At 37.8% G+C, this 19106-nt stretch overlaps 1 protein-coding gene across 1 annotated transcript; it reads right to left on the minus strand.

Annotated features, from left to right (window-relative positions):
* LOC113114663 (neurturin-like) lies at window positions 1-17561 on the minus strand. The gene is made up of 4 exons (XM_026281578.1): window positions 17397-17561; window positions 2792-2884; window positions 2486-2666; window positions 1-2366 (listed from the first exon to the last, which is right to left on the minus strand). Exons 1-4 carry the CDS (start codon window positions 17409-17411, stop codon window positions 1894-1896), a joined length of 762 nt encoding a protein of 253 aa, XP_026137363.1. The 5' UTR covers window positions 17412-17561; the 3' UTR covers window positions 1-1893.
* Window positions 17562-19106: the final 1545 nt, after the last annotated feature.

Here is a 19106-nt window from a genome sequence, read left to right on the forward strand (position 1 = left end):
AGACGGACTAGCCAGAACACAATCCATCTCCCCCTCATTCTTAGTGTTTTGGAAGAAAACTATTTTCATTTCCTTTTCATAAATTGAATCTGAGATTTCCCAGTCAGTGCTCTGAAGGTTTTATAACTCTTGGAAGACTCAGAAAAGCACCCAATGAAATCACTTGTCAGATAATGACAAAGTTATCTACAATTCCGTCTTACTTCGTGAAAACATTTAGGTTAAATAGCTCAGTTGTTTTCTGCAACTGTGATATTTTGCAGCTGACCTTCTTCAAAGCCTTGTTGTTTTCCATTCTGGTTCTTTGTGAGATGACGGATTAAAGAACACAGGCCAAGGCATAAACAATAAATATAAAACAAAGACATTTTTGTAGACATGATAATAAATAAATAACTTAAATGAAAAAAATAAATATGATATATGTTAAGTGTACAGTAAATGTTGAGGGATGCATGGCATCCATTTGGTAACAGTAAAAAACAACAACAACAACGGCAAATGCATTGTGGTCATCATCCGTTGATAAAAGAGAAAGCTAATGACCGTGCTAAAGCACAGTCTGGTAGACATCACATTATGCTATTCTTTTTTTTTTTTCTTTTTCTTTTTTTGATAAGTACAATGGGGAAAGTACAGTGTTTTTTACAACACTGAAAAACTTTTTCTTTCCGGGTCGCCCAATCAAGATCTCACTGGGTCTGCTCGTCTGCTATCAACAAGAGGAACGTCCTTAGCAGACAACAAAACACCCACTTTTTGGTTGTAAAAAAGAAAAAAAAAAAAGAAAAGAGTGCGCTCTTTCAAAACAGTTGGGTTTGATCCTTCGCTTGGCTGTGCAGATTTAAATTTAATGGTTCTGTGTGTTTGTGTCACAAGTTCAATGTTCAATGTTCACAGGCAGTGATGAATTTCTCCGGGCCAATCAGTGATCAGCAGAGTTTAGAAGTCCCGTTTGGTGATGGAACTATTTACTTGGAACATCAACCGAGGTGGAACTAAAAAAAAAAGTACCAGGTACTGTACCCAGTGGAAAACCCCCAAAAGTGAACCATACCGGGTCCTACCATGCAGTGGAGAAGTCCCATAACTATATGAAAAACTGTCCGCGTGGAAAATTAACTCTTTGATACCTTTTATTTTATTTATGGTATTAAAAAGGATTTTGAAGAAAATTAAGATAGTTCATATAATTCCTGTAAAAACCCTGAGAAATGAAAAACACAATCAACCTTCAGTGCTTCCTGCTGAAAGGTTAATATTAACAGGTCTGTGTGTTTCCTATTGGGCTAAGCTTTTAATAATACTCCACATATGTTTGTGCTATTACATTGTAATTACAACAATAATGTGCTGTTAATAATGAATGATCCACAGTTGCTAATCTGGCTGAAATATTACATGCCATACTGAAGGCCAAGAATATGGGCATTGACATCCAGGATCAACAAATGAATCTGACAAATTAAACAGGGTTTCGTGCTGTATTCAAGTCTGTTGAAATTCTTGGTAAGCAAATGCTTGTCGAGTTATAACATGTAGTTTTTGTTTATAGAGCCATTCAGATGTATGATCCAAAGTTGCTGTTCTTCCATCCTTGAACTCTCTCCATTTTGAGTCCAAAGAGTCTCTCGTCGTTTCTGACTTGGTCGAATCGTATTCTAACCTCATTCAAGCTTTTCTGTCGAGGTTTGGTGTGATGTACTGTAAGTTTGTATGCATTTGCTGTTGTTGTGAACCACTCACAACCAAACCATATTCCCTCACAGAGCTTTACCATGGCCAACCTCGTTCTGTAGCCATGGCCCAGGAGGCTTCCTGATTCCTCTTTTCCTCTCTTTGACCGTTGAACCTTTTCTTCATGTCACGCTCTCCCTGCTCTTTCAGGTCAGCTCATCCCACGCACTCACAGTCTGCTGCAGAGAGGGACTTGATGGTTCTCCAGGTTGTGGTAGCGTCCATGAAAGAGACGGGTTCATAGCTCATGGGACGGCAGCAAGGGTGTGCGCTTACCTTCCTGGCGGTGCGCTTGGGCAGACTGCCATTGGCAAGTAGAGCACGCAGAGCCAAGTCATAGTTCCCACGAGACCTCTGGCAGGAGCCGACGCAGAACTTGAAAAGGACAATTTCGTCTGAGTCGAAACCCATGCCCAGGTCCCGTACACGCATCTCACGTTTCTCTAAGTGGCAGTCCCGACTGCTGTGGCGTCCCCTGCTGCTCTTCTCTTTCTTTTTCTTTTCCTCCCTCTCTTTTTTCTTCTTTTTCTTGCGTGCACCTTTGGTCTGTATGTCAGAAGTGTCTGGGGAGCGGGGGGATCGTTCCCATCTCGCTGGTTGTTGGTTGTCCTCGAAAAGCACAGATGGCTCTGCGGGAGAGACAGAAATGGATGAATAAAAAAAGAAAGAGAAGTTTATAGCCTGTTCAAGGCCTTAATTCATTGTTGATTCATTCATTGAAGAAATAATTTCTAGACATTCAACTCACCAAACAAGCCATGCCATGGGGAGTCACTGTCCTCCTCAAGCTCTTCCTCAGTATCTGGAAAAGCCTCTAATGGCAGCTCCACCATTCCAGCAAATCCTACCGCAGCTTCGTATTCTGCTTGAAAACGTGACCTGCTTCCTGCCACTAGGGGCAGCAGAGACATCACAACCCATACAAGCACCTGAGCAAACAAAGCAAAGGTGGATGGAAAATAAAAAGGACAGCTTTTCAAAGTAATTATGGAGCATCTCCTGGGTACTTGAATCAATGAATGTCCGAGCAAAGAATTTGCCCATTTATACACACCTGCCAATGTTTCCTGCGACATGGTGTATTGGTGACTGATGGCATGGCAGGCATTGCTCTGATCCAACTCCTCGGCCACCACCAAGCTCCCACCTGCATGGAAATAACAATGCATGGCTTGATTATAAAGCAACCTACAGTTGCACATGTACATACCAAGTCAGGTAATGTAAACTTGAGAGAGCAACATGTGAGTGCACATAACATACAAATGTAAATTCAAAGGAGTCTTATTCATCACGGTCATAATGCCTTTAGAAACTATGTTCATTGTTATATAGAGAGACATGTGTGATCTCTGAGCATGGCTGGTGTTGACTTGCCTGCGGACAAAGCTACAGTGTTAAAAAGAGCAGTTGTCTGTCAGATAAACACCTTTGAAGCAAACACTGTCAAAAGCATTCTTGACATTTGTTAGATTGCTGCGTGTAGAAGGAGCCTCATGCTCTCAAGAGGTCCTACAACCCACAGAGATACAGAGAGGTTGATAAGAGCTCTGAGCAATGGAGATGTTTATTGACCCATTGCTGTGTGTAACTGTGTAACCTGTGCTGGGGGCTCTGATTTATATCAGAGTCAGGAACAGGCTGATGTGTCTCAGTTAACACCATTCAAACAGCAGGACTCAGTCAAACATGGCATCCTAAAAATGACTGATGAGGACAGACCAATTATTTTCTTGGGGAAAAGGGATGGCAGGCAAAACAGCAGAGTGTACTGTGCTAATATTTTGGCATAGTTTTATGGTGTTCCAGATGTGTGGAGTTTACTGAGGCTGGATTTTTTTCTCTCACTCACCTCTGGGAGATATTCTTCAAGAGGAACTGAACTGATGCCACACTTAAGACCAATTTACAAGAATTAGCTAGTAATAAAGCAGTTAGCAACAAGAGGATGTGTCTCAATTGTAGTATGGTTACAGGCTGTACAACATATTCATGCTTCAGCGATGTGTGGCTAGTGCTGCTTATACACAATACTGCACATAACTAACAATTTTGAGTGATTATTGTGTAATTTTAGCAGTATATTATACAATTTTTTTTTTTTTCTTTTTTGCAAAACAAGTCTGCAGCAGAATAGGGATGCACTGATATAAGTTTATGGTGACACTGATAGGTGATAATTATTTTCATATTATTTTTATGACTATGGCAATGTCTTCAAGACACTTCAAGAAACCTGCAAAGCTACAGTACTTACAGTATTTTAATTGTGGGAATTGTGGGAATTGTGGGAAGTCGTGGCCTAATGGTTAGAGAGTCGGACTCCCAATCGAAAGGTTATGAGTTCGAGTCTCGGGCCAGCAGGAATTGTGGGTGGGGGGAGTGCATGTACAGTTCTCTCTCCACCTTCAATACCACGACTTGGGTGCCCTTGAGCAAGGCATTGAACCCCCAACTGCTCCCTGGGCACCGCAACATAAATGGCTGCCCACTGCTCCGGGTGTGTGTTCACTGCTCTGTGTGTGCACTTCGGATGGGAATGCAGAGCAGGAATTCTGAGTATGGGTCACCATACTTGGCTGAATGTCACGTCACTTTCACTTTCACTTTTATTAATTAACTAAATCAACATTTGGTGTGACAACAAATGCATTTAAAAAGGCTTTTGTCCTAGGTGCACTTGCACATTGTTTTTCAGGTAGGTTTCTTGAAGTGTCTTGGAGACATTGCCATAGTTCTTCTGGATTCAGTCTGTCTCAGTTTGTTTTGTTTCTTCATGCAAATAAAAAAATCTCGCTGGATTATTACAATTAATGGCAAAAATAATGTTTGAAATGTAAATTGATATTTACTACTGAGTCTGACACACTACAGCAAACGATATAATTAACTGAATAGAAAAAAATTACTGAAATACTGTTGAAAATACTAGTGGCCTAAGACTTTTGCACAGTACTGTAAATCACCCATTTGAAATGCTACAAGTGAAGGAATAATATTATAATGTATAAAAACAGATGTTTTATATTTTTTATATTTTTATATTTGCTAAAGATTACATTTAACTGTTATTCTTAGCATTTTTAAAGACTAGCATGATATGAGCATTAGATGACAATGACAACAAAACACAATTAAATATCTAATATTGGTTGACAATTTAGACAAAACAGATTTATGGTAAAAAAAAAAAAAATTCACTTTCGCTTTATCTCATTTGGTGTTAAATAGAATAAAGCAAGCCATACTGGTTGGGAATGACATGATGACAGATCTTCATTTCTGGGCGGAACTCCCTATAAGCCTGCATATGGAAGTTACTAGGAAATGTACTCTAAATACAAATCACATTAAGGGGGGCTGGACACTCACTGTACCTGTTCTATTAATTCTAGACCATTTTCTGGCAACTCTCATAATGTTAAAGAAAGGTCATCGTAAAGTTTTGAGGGTCAGAGGATCTTTTGCTGAAGCTTTTTTTTTTTTTTTCATGCAGTAAGAAGTCCAATCATCCTCCTGATCTACTCACAAGACAAACTTTGGATTCAGGTTCTCTAGAATGATTTACTGAATAAATCAGACAAATAAAATAAAATAAAATAAAAGTAGTATCTCATGTGGTCCTCCTTAAAGATGTTTATTGCTGTGTCTAAAGCTCTTCAGTCGTCTTGGTTTATTGGCTGCTTAAGGCAAATGCTGAATTTATGTCATCTAAATCCAGCCAAATAAATATTAACCCGGTTTCAACAGCTTCAGGACATATTTATGGCATCTTTGGAGGCTGACATCTGCTGAGAAAGTCCACATAAGACCAGAGATGAATGTGGACATGCTGTCAAGACATTTTATAGCATAAATTCCTATCGAAATGTGACTTCTACCCTCATTCTAACTCCTGCATGTGTTGCGTTAAAATCGAAGCTTTGTTTATGTGTGAAGATTTATTGTATTCTGACGATTTTCTAATTGTAGTTGTATACATATCTGAATCTCCTTAAATATGTGGCACTTCATTTAAACTGCCATAATTGCTTTGATCATAAGCGACATAAAAGCATACGCCCTGAGCTGCGTATGTGATTGTTTGTTTATAAATGGTTTCTGTGCGTGTGTATGAGTGTTATGGCTGTGACTCTGTGAGCGTGCACATCTGTGCGCCTGACCACAACAATCATTCTTACAGTCTGGCTGGCCTCCCTCCTTCACTCTTCAGCTTCTATCCAGCTGAATGTATAAACCTAATGCAGAAAAACCAGGCTGATCGTAACAAGCAAATCAATATCAGACACCTACAGAGAAACAAAACCAACTCCACCTCAAGAATTTTGAAATCTATCCATTGTAGACTATGGAAGTGCAATCTGGCTAACTGGTTGGCAAACATTTTGGGTCTCTGCACCTCATTTCGTGGTGTCAGTTTCTAAATAAGACCTTTGGCCTCTCATTCTCTGACGACCCCCGACTTCACTGCTTCCTGTAAGCTGAGATGGCATGCTGGGGGCACAGGCCAGAGGTTATGATAAGAGTGCTACCTGCCTCTCAAACACACAGCAGGCTGCTACAGACAGATAAGCAATCAAAATCAGTCATGAAAGAACAAATTCACACCTGTTATGCAAATTTTAGTTAGTGCCTCAAATTAAAGGCGACATCTATTACTTTTGCTTATACTTGACATTAGGGGTTTATTCTAAACTTTCCACCTATGTATTTATCTTCAGTGCACGACTTGTCTCACACCGTTTATGCTACAGATGCAAATGACACTTCAAATCAAGCATATCAAAACTCTTTAAAGAAAATGGTTGAAAATCCAATAAATGTATGCCACATCTAGGAGACTTGTAAGTGGGTTCTTTTGGCAATGAAAGCATCTACCTAGCAATGACCTGTCTAGAACACCCTAGCATTGTGAAGTGATGTTTGCATGTGAAACAGAAATGGGGATTGTAAAGAATTTAACAATTCTGCTGTTAACATATTAAATAACAATACTAAACAAGTTAAAGAAAAATGTATAAAACTAAATCAAACAAACAATGCCACAATATATTTCAAATTATTTTTTTATAAAATACCACTGACTAAACTCATCTTTCACACTTTCATTCAATTAAAAGAACCGACTCATAAGAGTCATTAGTTCAGGCTTCAGACTACACTGGTTGTGCTGCCTGTGTTTGACACTACAAAGAATTGACTCAACTCTACTCAACTTAAATTTCATCACGTTGATAGACTTAAAAGAATAAAGAACTGACTCATAAGAGTCATTCATTCTGTTGCACACTGTTCTATTTCGCACTGTAGTTTTAGTAACAGTGTTTCTTTAATTAAGCCCAACACTAATGAACAAGGACATGCAAAAATACTGGTTGCACTTTATTTTACAGTACATGTACTAACATGTACTTATAGTGTACTTACAGTGTATTTATCTAAGAAAGTTCTGGTAATACAAGGTAACTACATGGGGTAGGGTTAGGTTTAGGGGTAGGTTCAGGGTTAGTACCTAGTTATTACATAGTTATTGTAATTACTATAATAACTACATAGTATGTACATAGGGAACAGGACTGTAAAATAAAGTGCTACCAAAATACTTACTTATTTATCCTGTATGATATTGCAGAGATCATTCTTATTGTTGTTGTTTTTAGCTTGTGCAAAGCTCGGTTACACTTTATTTCAAGGTGTCCTTGCTACAGTTTAATGGTTACACTTTATTTTACAGTTTGTGTACTAACATGTACTTATAGTGTACTTACAGTGTATTTATCTAAGAAAGTTCTGGTAACACAATGTGGGTAGGGTTAGGTTTAGGGGTAGGTTCAGGGTTAGTACCTAGTTATTACATAGTTATTGTAATTACCAAAATAAGTACATAGTATGTACATGAGGAACAGGACCGTAAAATAAAGTGCTACCAGTTTAATTATACATATAAGTACTGAGTAATATTAATTAACTACGTGTACTTACTATATGGTTAGGATTAGGATTTGGGACTGACTTAGGGTTACTTGCATGTAATTATGCATAATTAATTGCAATTATAATAGTAAGTACATGTAACATGCAATAAGGACACCTTAAAACAAAGTGTTACCCAAAGCTCTTTCATGAATAGTAAAATCATTTTATATAATTAGCAGCTCTAATTTCCATATACAATGCTCTTAAGAAGTAGTTAGATTTACCTATATGCAACTGATTTGCATTAATACAAATAAGACAAAAGAACCATAAGAAGACAAATGCGTGAAAACAGCCATGTAGGTACAGATTAAGTGGAAACTGCCACTGACTGAAACCCTCCAACGTACAAATCTTTCTGCATGGGAAGAAGTGTCTCCTGTAGTATCTCTCATTCACCTTTAAAGTGCACCTGGTTGTGTTTAAGTGCCCTGAGCAGTGTCTTTGTTGGCTAGTCGCTCTGTGTCTCCTGCATCATGACTGGTAACATGCGAGTTGATGGTGCCTCAGGGACAGGACTCTTGAGGAACTGCAGAGTGGTGCTGACGACCTCCGTGCTGGGACTTATTGATTAAAGGCATGCTTCAAATGCACAACAACCTGCCCTCAGGCATATACATGCCACCGTTAAAGAATATGGGAGGATCACCGTGGCGTCATTGTGACTATCATGGATGCAAACTATTCAGTCCAGACAGCAGATGCAAATGAGGGGCTGTCATTGTAGACCTGGTATGTGGGTGTTAAGTAGGTGATTTGTTAATTATGATGTTTAAAGGCAGAGTAGTTGATTTGGCTAAAAATATATTTTTTTGTTATGCTGGTTGAAAGTCTCTTTACATCCCCATAGCATCCCCACTAAGTAAAGTGGTCTAAACATAATTATATGTATTTATATAGTCGGCGTAGGACCATAAAATGTTAATCCAATCATATCCCTTGGTCCGAGGGCTTTCCTTCCTGCCTGTCAACGTATGTATTTGAGTACCTCTGAATACCCTTTTCTCACAGACATGATACAGCACATTCCATATGCTATTACAGACTGAGAGAGAATGGAAGGCATTATAATTGTAATATTATGTGATTTGTGCTGTAAAATTTTCTCACTGGTGAATAAGACACGAGGTAATATGACAATCTGGCATTGTATTCAACCCTCCACCACCGCTGTCTCTAATTGCTTCACTGGTTAGCCTCTGGTCTGCCTGTGCACGTTCATATGTTTTGTAGGAGACATGGTATTGGAGAATGATTTGCAGGGAGGATGGAGTTACAAAATAGTACGTGTTTGCGTTCACACAAAAGGCAATCTGGCAATATTCTGGCAATTTTCCAGGTTCAACGTGCAGTGTGAAAGGGGCAAAACTCTCTCTGTTTAAATCTAGATTAAAGACACATCTCCTTGGTAAAGAATTCAAATAATGCATCTCATAATCTTGTACTGCAGTTATATCTGATCAAATGCACATGATCATTCTTTAGATTGGGTTAAACAAGTAAATGTTGCTTGGTTGGCACAGCAGCTAAGCTAAGTACAGTATTGTTCAAAATAATAGCAGTACAATGTGACTAACCAGAATAATCAAGGTTTTTCGTATATTTTTTTATTGCCACGTGGCAAACAAGTTACCAGTAGGTTCAGTAGATTCTCAGAAAACAAATGAGACCCAGCATTCATGATATGCACGCTCTTAAGGCTGTGAAATTGGGCAATTAGTTGAATTAGTTGAAAGGGGTGTGTTCAAAAAAATAGCAGTGTGGCATTCAATCACTGAGGTCATCAATTTTGTTAAGAAACCGGTGTGAATCAGGTGGCCCCTATTTAAGGATGAAGCCAACACTTGTTGAATATGCATTTGAAAGCTGAGGAAAATGGGTCGTTCAAGACATTGTTCAGAAGAACAGCGTACTTTGATTAAAAAGTTGATTAGAGAGGGGAAAACCTATAAAGAGGTGCAAAAAATGATAGGCTGTTCAGCTAAAATGATCTCCAATGCCTTAAAATGGAGAGCAAAACCAGAGAGACGTGGAAGAAAACGGAAGACAACCATCAAAATGGATAGAAGAATAACCAGAATGACAAAGGCTCAGCCAATGATCACCTCCAGGATGATCAAAGACAGTCTGGAGTTACCTGTAAGTACTGTGACAGTTAGAAGACGTCTGTGTGAAGCTAATCTATTTTCAAGAATCCCCCGCAAAGTCCCTCTGTTAAAAAAAAGGCATGTGCAGAAGAGGTTACAATTTGCCAAAGAACACATCAACTGGCCTAAAGAGAAATGGAGGAACATTTTGTGGACTGATGAGAGTAAAATTGTTCTTTTTGGGTCCAAGGGCCACAGGCAGTTTGTGAGACGACCCCCAAACTCTGAATTCAAGCCACAGTACACAGTGAAGACAGTGAAGCATGGAGGTGCAAGCATCATGATATGGGCATGTTTCTCCTACTATGGTGTTGGGCCTATTTATCGCATACCAGGGATCATGGATCAGTTTGCATATGTTAAAATACTTGAAGAGGTCATGTTGCCCTATGCTGAAGAGGACATGCCCTTGAAATGGTTGTTTCAACAAGACAATGACCCAAAACACACTAGGAAACGGGCAAAGTCTTGGTTCCAAACCAACAAAATTAATGTTATGGAGTGGCCAGCCCAATCTCCAGACCTTAATCCAATTGAGAACTTGTGGGGTGATATCAAAAATGCTGTTTCTGAAGCAAAACCAAGAAATGTGAATGAATTGTGGAATGTTGTTAAAGAATCATGGAGTGGAATAACAGCTGAGAGGTGCCACAAGTTGGTTGACTCCATGCCACACAGATGTTAAGCAGTTTTAAAAAACTGTGGTCATACAACTAAATATTAGTTTAGTGATTCACAGGATTGCTAAATCCCAGAAAAAAAAAATGTTTGTACAAAATAGTTTTGAGTTTGTACAGTCAAAGGTAGACACTGCTATTTTTTTGAACACACCCCTTTCAACTAATTGCCCAATTGCACAGCCTTAAGAGCGTGCATATCATGAATGCTGGGTCTTGTTTGTTTTCTGACAATCTACTGAACCTACTGGTAACTTGTTTGCCACGTAACAATAAAAAATATACTAAAAACCTTGATTATTCTGGTTAGTCACATTGTACTGCTATTATTTTGAACAATACTGTATGTCTCCTTTTGTTTCTCTGTTTGTGTAAACTAGGATTTACACAAGCTTCAGTCTGGATCCAGAACACCTGAGAAGAGACGATGCCAACCCCTCAGAGGACCTCAGATGATGCCAAACCTGAAACAACATACCGAACTACCAAATTTTACTATATGTTCAATTGCAACATATAATAATTTCTGTTAATAGTGTTCATCGTCTGTTTGATTACGTTTTTAATGGATTTTTTCCCATTCATTTCTGCCATATGCACATTAACTGACAGTCACCACTGATAAGCTACTACTAAACATATTATAGAAACTTAATTTTCTGTAAAGTTGCTTTGCTACGATTTGTGTCATAAAAAGCACTAAACAAATACATTTCAATTGAAAAATTTCATTAAATGGAGTCTTATGCTTTAAAAGCTAGCTTGCTATTGCTAGCCTCTCCGAAATTGCCTACCCTAACGTTGTCTAGAGATAAGGATTTTGCTAAATATATACACTATATTACATATTCAATTCCATTTTCGCTTAACCTGTTCTTCAATATTTCATGTATATTTGATTAAAAAGTTTTTATGACATTCACATGCAATATAAATATCTGTATACAAATTAAATAAAGTTTAGATGTGAACCGTCTAAACTGAACTCAACATAGAGCATAAGTGAGTTTCAACTGCCTCCTGCACCTCGTTTGTCGCCAACTTGGACAGAACTATTTGAGAATTTTGAGGTGTTTGATGTGCCAGGTCTACCTGTTATTAATGATGATGAACAGTGATGTGGGATAGGCCACACTAAATTAGCCAGCCATTAAAAGACACCTGGCGAAAGCAGAGATGCAAAGTACACTTCAACAGCCTGGCCTGCTTGATCATTGCCAGACATGCTTTTGTCTGGGGGTGTGAACTTTAGCCATGAAGTGTGTGTAATATATCTATCAATGTTATGATTATGTATGCATGTGTATATGTGTAATGTATTGGACCTCTTTCAACAGACGGCATTTTTGCTATTTGCAGATAATCTGAGACACTGGTTTTATGACATTTTAATGTGCTCAAGCTCCAGAACTCAATCGCTGCATGTCTGAGTGCGTGACATCCAAGCGTATAATTCAATAATCCTTCTCTGGCAAAAGGTAAGTTCTCATTACTGTCAAAATCCAGCCACTGGAGAGGTGAAGAGAGAATGTACGCTGCCAAGAAAACCAGCATTACCTGTTTGAAAACTTTTACTCTTTTGTTCCAGGATCCAAGAGGAAACCAAACAAAACATGCTGATTATTGGAGTGTGAACACATGTGGTTTTCAAACAACCATTCATGTCACTGAGTGAACATGATAGCAAAAACAACAACGTTCACACACAACCTGTAAAAGTCCCATAATGACACGTGACATCAGGATGTGACATGTAATTTACGAGTCGAAAATGCTAGGCACATTAACTTTCACTTAAACTGGCCAAGGTTCTCAGCTTCAGCGTGGATAGTGAGGAACTACCTGATCTCTGCTTCATTACAGTTTGCACATATTTTTTCATCGCAAATGTTGGTCTGCCTTCAAAACACACGGTAAAAGAGTCGCACGATAAAGTGCGTCATCACTACGGCACACTCTTTACAGCTTTAGTTCTGGCTTTTGTTCACAAAGGGCTCGTTTCGGGACTGGACCCGGCAATGTTACTAGATCCCCAACCCGGGATCGATCCCGCATTCACACAGAAGGTGACCAAGCATTTTTCCGGGACCAACATGCAATGTGAAAGGGCCTTTATTGGCATCTATGGCTCCATGAAGAACCTTTTACATCCAGGCAAACTTTTCTACTCCAAAAAAGGTTCTTTATAGTGTTTTTGGCCCCACTTTATATTAGGTGGCCTTAACTACTATGTACTTACATAAAAAAATAAGTACAATGTACTTATTGTGTTCATATTGTATTGTAAAACACTTTTGCTGCTATTGAGGTGGGATGGGGTAAGGTTAGGGAGAGGGTAGGATGTATGGGTAAGTTTAAGGGTGGGTTAAGGTGTAAAGTATGGGTCAACAGTATAATTATAAATGTAATTACAGAAATTAAATACAGATGTAATTACATGTAGTAGTTTTTTTAATATAAGTACAATGTAAAAACATGTATGTACACAATAAGTACATTGTACTAAATTATTAATTAAAATGTAAGCACATAGTAGTTAAGGCCACTTAATATAAAGTGGGTCCGTGTTTTTTGTTGTAAAATGTTCTTGACACTAAGAAAAACAAACAGACAACAACAAAAGAAAATTTCGGTTCAAAAGATCATTTACGGTTTAATACATCTCTTGTGATATTTAATCTGAAAATAACTTTTAATGACTGCAATTTTTCAACAATAATTACGCAGTCAAATCAACATCATTGATGTGCGCACGTCCTGGGTCATTCCCTGTTGACTTCTTACGGCACTAAATACCTGAATTCATGGTACATCAACAATGGAATCAGCAGTGTTCAAGTTAGAGGCTGTGAACCTTGACAAAAGAGGCAGGTTGGTTGGTAGGCTTTATTTTTGCTACGCAAATGCAGTGGCCACTGTTTGCATTCCACACGACGCGGCTGCATCACGAGCTTGTCGGACAGAGCAAGAGAGCATGTCCCTTCCCCAACCGATCCTCAACTGAGGCACAGGCGTGGACCACACAAACAGCTCGCTCAGACACTTACAAGCATCTATAATCACACACAATTATTGCAATACAAATGCATATTCAATTAAGCTCATTATTTTATGTTGTTTTTTTTTTTTATTATCAATATAAATGTCTTTATTATCTCACTTCAAAGGGATTTAATATATTCATGCCTCCCAACATGTCTGTTAAAATAATTCAGTCTATTACTATTACATTTACATAAATCTCACCATGCATTTTAAATGCCCCAAATTTGTTTTGTTTCTTGAAAATTATTTTATAAGTTGCACAATTTTAACAATAAATTTATTTTAGGCAAAATTCCGTCCCACTTTAAAATTAGGCATTTTCAACTACTATAGAAAATACCAGCATTTTAATATTGCCCATGTACTTTAAAACCGTAACTTTACAACGATTATCAGTTTATCATACTGGTCAGAATTTTTAATATCGGTACATTCATATTTTAAAGCCTTTTTTGCTAAATCTGAAAAACAAATCAAATGTGTTTTTTCAGTTTTAAAAGCCCATCAGCGATAAATGGTCTTCTACATGATCATTAATGATAAATAATTTATCCCTATTATTAAAATCGTTCTACTTGATGTTCAGTAGTAAAACATCAAAAAGCCATTTATTATCATTAATGAATAATGCCTGTTCTTATTATCTACTTCACTCCTCTTACAAATTTGATAAACAAAAAGTTACATTAGTCATGCTTCTCTTGAATTAAATAAAACTAGCTATCATTCACCTGGCAAAACATTGTTAACAGGCTGATTTTATACAAAGAATCATTATAAAGTGGGTCAGCATTGGGATTTGCAAATTTGAGATGATTTGTGCTGACAGCTAGCAGTGATAGAGTTGAGATGTAAGATTATTACAAACTTTAAAGTTTAGATTCATAAACTCCGTTCCGAGCAGTTCAGATGCAGTAGCTAATGTCCTTTCCTGTCTGAAACTCATCCTGAACAACAGCTCTACCTTCTCTTCATTAAAAATGTTTTGCCTTTTGCTTTGATATCCAAATACAGCCAAAGAGAGCGAGAACACTTGGATGAACAAGTCCTTAAATGGGAATAAATTAGGTAAGAAAGGGTAATGGTGAGGATAGTATTTCACTCCTGAGGCTTAGCCTGAGCAGTCACAGCGACCTCTAAAGAGGGAGAGAGAAAGAACGAGACAGAGTAAGCAACCGAATACTCTATAAAAGGAAGCCAGAACAGTTATCCTTGAGATAAGGGTTGGTGGTAGGAAAGAGAGAAGCTTCATCATTGAAATCACGCATCAAATACAAACCAGATAGAACAGAGACCAGCCCATCCTCATAGGCCTTTATACTGTAGCTTACGTCTCATTTGTTCAAATGTAGCTTGGGGGGGGGGGGGTTCAGCTATTAGTGTGTCTGGATGAACTAACAACATCCAAAGCGTTTCCATGTCGCCCAGTTGAGCCCCAGACAGACTTCAAGTAATGACCTGGCCCGCTCTTTCAAAGGCACCGACGCCACCATGATTAATGCATCTGACCTGGCAATTTTGGAAGAATACAGCTTATTGTATTAAAGACTGCTTCAAGCCACAAACATGGGAGTACAATAAGTCCACTTAACATTCTTCGCTATCAAAAGTTTGGTAAGAGATGTTCAGATTAAGAGAAAAAGGTAATATCCCTCATCAGTGTCATGAATGAAGTCTCGATCGTACAAGAATTTCATCTGGCAAAAACACCAGCAATTAAGCAAAAACCAGGGATCAGGCTTGGCAAAATGTTTTTGTGTATTTAAAAATTTGGTTTTATTGTATAAGCAATAATCTAAGTGGCTGAGTCTGAGAGTCAAGATATAAACACTCACAAGATCTGATTTTCTTCATACCACAATCAGGGCAAAAATAAATAAATAAATAAAAATTGTGTATAAAAAGAGTGTTGTAAAATCTGCAGAGTATGAGGAATGCAACTATGGAGCTATATATCAAAATAAATGACTTTTGCTCAATTATCTTTGGTAACCACAAGGGGGTGGATTTTTTATCCAGTTTAAAAGGGGGAATCTGTGGCTGTTCTAGCATGTTAGGCAAGAATAATCATATAAATGACAGTCCAGTGCAGTGTAGCGCAGAACAGGACCTGTTGTGCATTATAGAGCATTTGTCTGACATCTACAACTAGGCAAGTTAGTCAGGACACATATTTTCACATGAAGTTATAGAAACCTGAGGGGGTAACTAGCAACAGTAGGCAATTTCTTTATACTGTAGTTAAGATCATAAAAGGATGAAACAATTTGCATTCCTAAAAATTCCCTTTCAAAGCGACTACCCTAAAAAAGAATGAATTATTTGCACAATGTTTGGCACCATAATGAATTTTCTAGTAACTGACACAGAGGCCCATTCAGAGCAGCTGAATGTTGAACTGACCCTTAGAGAGGATGAGCTCAGGTCAGCTAAGGCCAAGGGATGTGGACCCTGCGGTGGAGTTGCAGGACACTGCGAGATATCTCAACGTTCTCATCTAAAGCACTATTGTAATCTTTTCCTCACGCACAAGACTGAAGATTTCTGTCACACACACATTCTGAAGCCATTATTTATCGTACATGCCAAATATCTGCATCTTGTTGTGCTAGAGGCCAAACATTTGAGAGATCATTATATGACAATGAAGTGAGGTGAGGGCCAGGTCAACTAACACAAAAGTGACCGGAGAATTGAAAATAAATAAATAAATAAATAAATAAATAAATAAATAAATAAATAAATAAATAATAATAATAATAATAATAATAAAAAAACTTTTATAGGATTAAATGAAAATATTTTGCTTATTTATAGTTATAGTTGACCTATGTCAGGGGTCCACAATCATGGTCATGAATTGGGTTGGTCAGATAAAGAATGTAGGACCTCCAGGACCCCAACTGAAACTCACTGTTCTAGTAACAGTGAGGCAAAATGCAATACAAAGCATGTAAGCAATGCAAAAACACATGAAGTATGGTGCGACGGTCCAGGTCTGGTCTGAAAGCAAAGATTATAGAATGACATGAAAATGGAAAGCAGTGCACTAATCCAAGCATTCAGTGGAATCTGAAATCTGAAATAATTTGAATAAATCAAATAAATCATATTTCAGCTCATAATGGAAAACTCTTAGGCCACTGTACATGCTTTTCTGGAATTTATGTTAAACATAAAATAACACATCTTAGCTCTAGTTAATTTATGTTGATGAAGTCAAACCAGCAACAAGATTTTATTATGTCTTAAGTTTGATAGGTTTGTTGTTAGAAACAAATGTTAATCATGTTCTGTTTGATGTAAATATTTGTTTCTTTTATTTATAGGATACAATAAAATATTAACAACATTTAATGACTGTGCACAGGTGAACGTTTTATCCCAAGAAAGAAGAAAAACTTATATCTAAGCCATCTTTAAAGTGGTTACGACTTTCACTGTAACCAGCACGATTTATTGCCAACTATTTACGCTATAATGCTGTTGACGAAAACGGATTCCCCCACCACTCCCGCTCTATTGCTGCCACTGTTGAACTCTCTAAATGAAGAATAGGCAAAAACCATTTGCGAGAATATCTACGCTCAGCAGGCTGTGAGAACATAATGACAGGTAGGTTACGATGCCTCTCAGACCACACCTGATGACACCCGCCTAGTAAAAGTTTCAATTACACACCAGCCGTCTAATGTTTATTGCCCGAGGGGACATATTACAGAGTTCTGGATAAGATCCAAATCCGTTGACAATCTATAACCCGATCATTTATAAGGAAGCCGATATGATAAGCAGTTTAAGTCATGTGCGTTACCGTGCGTTCCCTCATGGACTGATTGAGCGCGAGCGTGCCAACTCCTTACAGCCTCGCTCTTCACACAGGCAGCTGAGCGTACCTTTTCTCAGTTAAATCCACACGCGCTTCTTTAAAACAACATGATTCTCGAGCAGCTGACTTTCGCACGGATATGTCCTCTTCTAAAACAGAGAACAAACTCTTCAAAGGCGAGGGATACGGAGAAGCGCCTCCCTCCGTGGCCAAGCCTCTCGCTCTTCTTGTTGTGGGCACACATTAGATGATCCTGAGAGGAGTGAAAATCAAAGCCATTGACCATTACCGGCTTGACAGTTACAGTGACAATAATCGTGATAATTATGAAAATAATATTAGTAACAATAGGCTAACAGCCAATAGCTACATCGATATTTTAATGTTTCAAAACAGTAACTTTATTCTCCAAAATAAAGAAAATGGTTATATCTTCAATATAAAATACAAAATTAAACTTACCGTTTTAATACAAGTTTTAAACTTTCAAATTTGAATTTGAATTGAATCAATAGCCTTAACGTGATTCATGGTCCCACAGAGAGATTTTGAGAGTGAATTTGAGAGCCCACGCACCCTGCTTTCATTAACTTCATCAAACATCAGTTCAAGATTCAAAACTTTACAAAAAAATAAAAATGTAATTAAAAATAAATAAATAAATAACCTTGCTTAGTAATGAAAAGATAATGTTAATAATGTTGATGGAAATGTAAATTAAATAACATTTCTGTAGTCATTGGACATTGGACATAAAATTAAAACACAATGTTTAATTTGTAGACCCCATTCTACATTTTAACTAAAACCTTATTGATTGATTGATAAAACATAAATTCAAATTATGAATATTTTATATTTAATAGCTCGTCCATCCATTAAGTGACTTTGTATGAGTCGGCCAATCTGGTTCCTTCCTTTAAAGTTAACATTTTCGAATAACAATCATGACAACAATCGGTGAGTGAGACATTCAGATAAAATCTAATTTTCTCCAGTCATTGTTAAAAAAAACAAGCAAACAAAACTCGCTAGCTAGTGTTAGTGAAGCAGTCAGGGGAATCTGCACTGTCACAATTAAAAATATTGCAATGTTACCTGAACACTAACTGAAAAGGCGTCTATAATATTGACACATTGTCCAAACGTCCAATAACAAGCATGAAAATTCACTCAAAATTGTTTTATAAAATATGTATCTATTTTTTATTTTTATTTTTTACATTTTACAGCAGACAAATGATCACAAAACTTATAAACATACTTAAAAACAAGCAAAATAAGAACATGCTTTCCCTTTTGAGGGAACACAAACTGCATCCTCAAGCGGTCACTATAGTGTTTGAACCACATGTCTAAACACCACAATAGCAAGCTGTATGGGATCCCCGTCTCTCTCATACTGAAGAATGAGATTGAGTGTTGAGTGTGAGTTTTTTTTCTCAATCTGGGAGTCAAGAACTCCGCTCCTGGAGCCCTGTGTGCAGCTAATAGGCCTCCTTCCTGCCACCCTGTTAGGCTGCCTTTTTGGTTGAGTTTCGCATTGCTCCCCTCACTGTGGGAGCATTACCTATGTGCCGGCAGCTCCCGAATAGATCATGCGAGTTCCCCTCTCGATTTGAGAATCAAGTACTCCACTCTTAGAGCTCCATATACAGCCAATTATGCCCTTTTGGTTCTGCTTGGCAGTGCTCC

This window comes from Carassius auratus, chromosome 2, assembly GCF_003368295.1.
Source record: "Carassius auratus strain Wakin chromosome 2, ASM336829v1, whole genome shotgun sequence".
Classification (NCBI taxonomy): domain Eukaryota; kingdom Metazoa; phylum Chordata; class Actinopteri; order Cypriniformes; family Cyprinidae; genus Carassius; species Carassius auratus.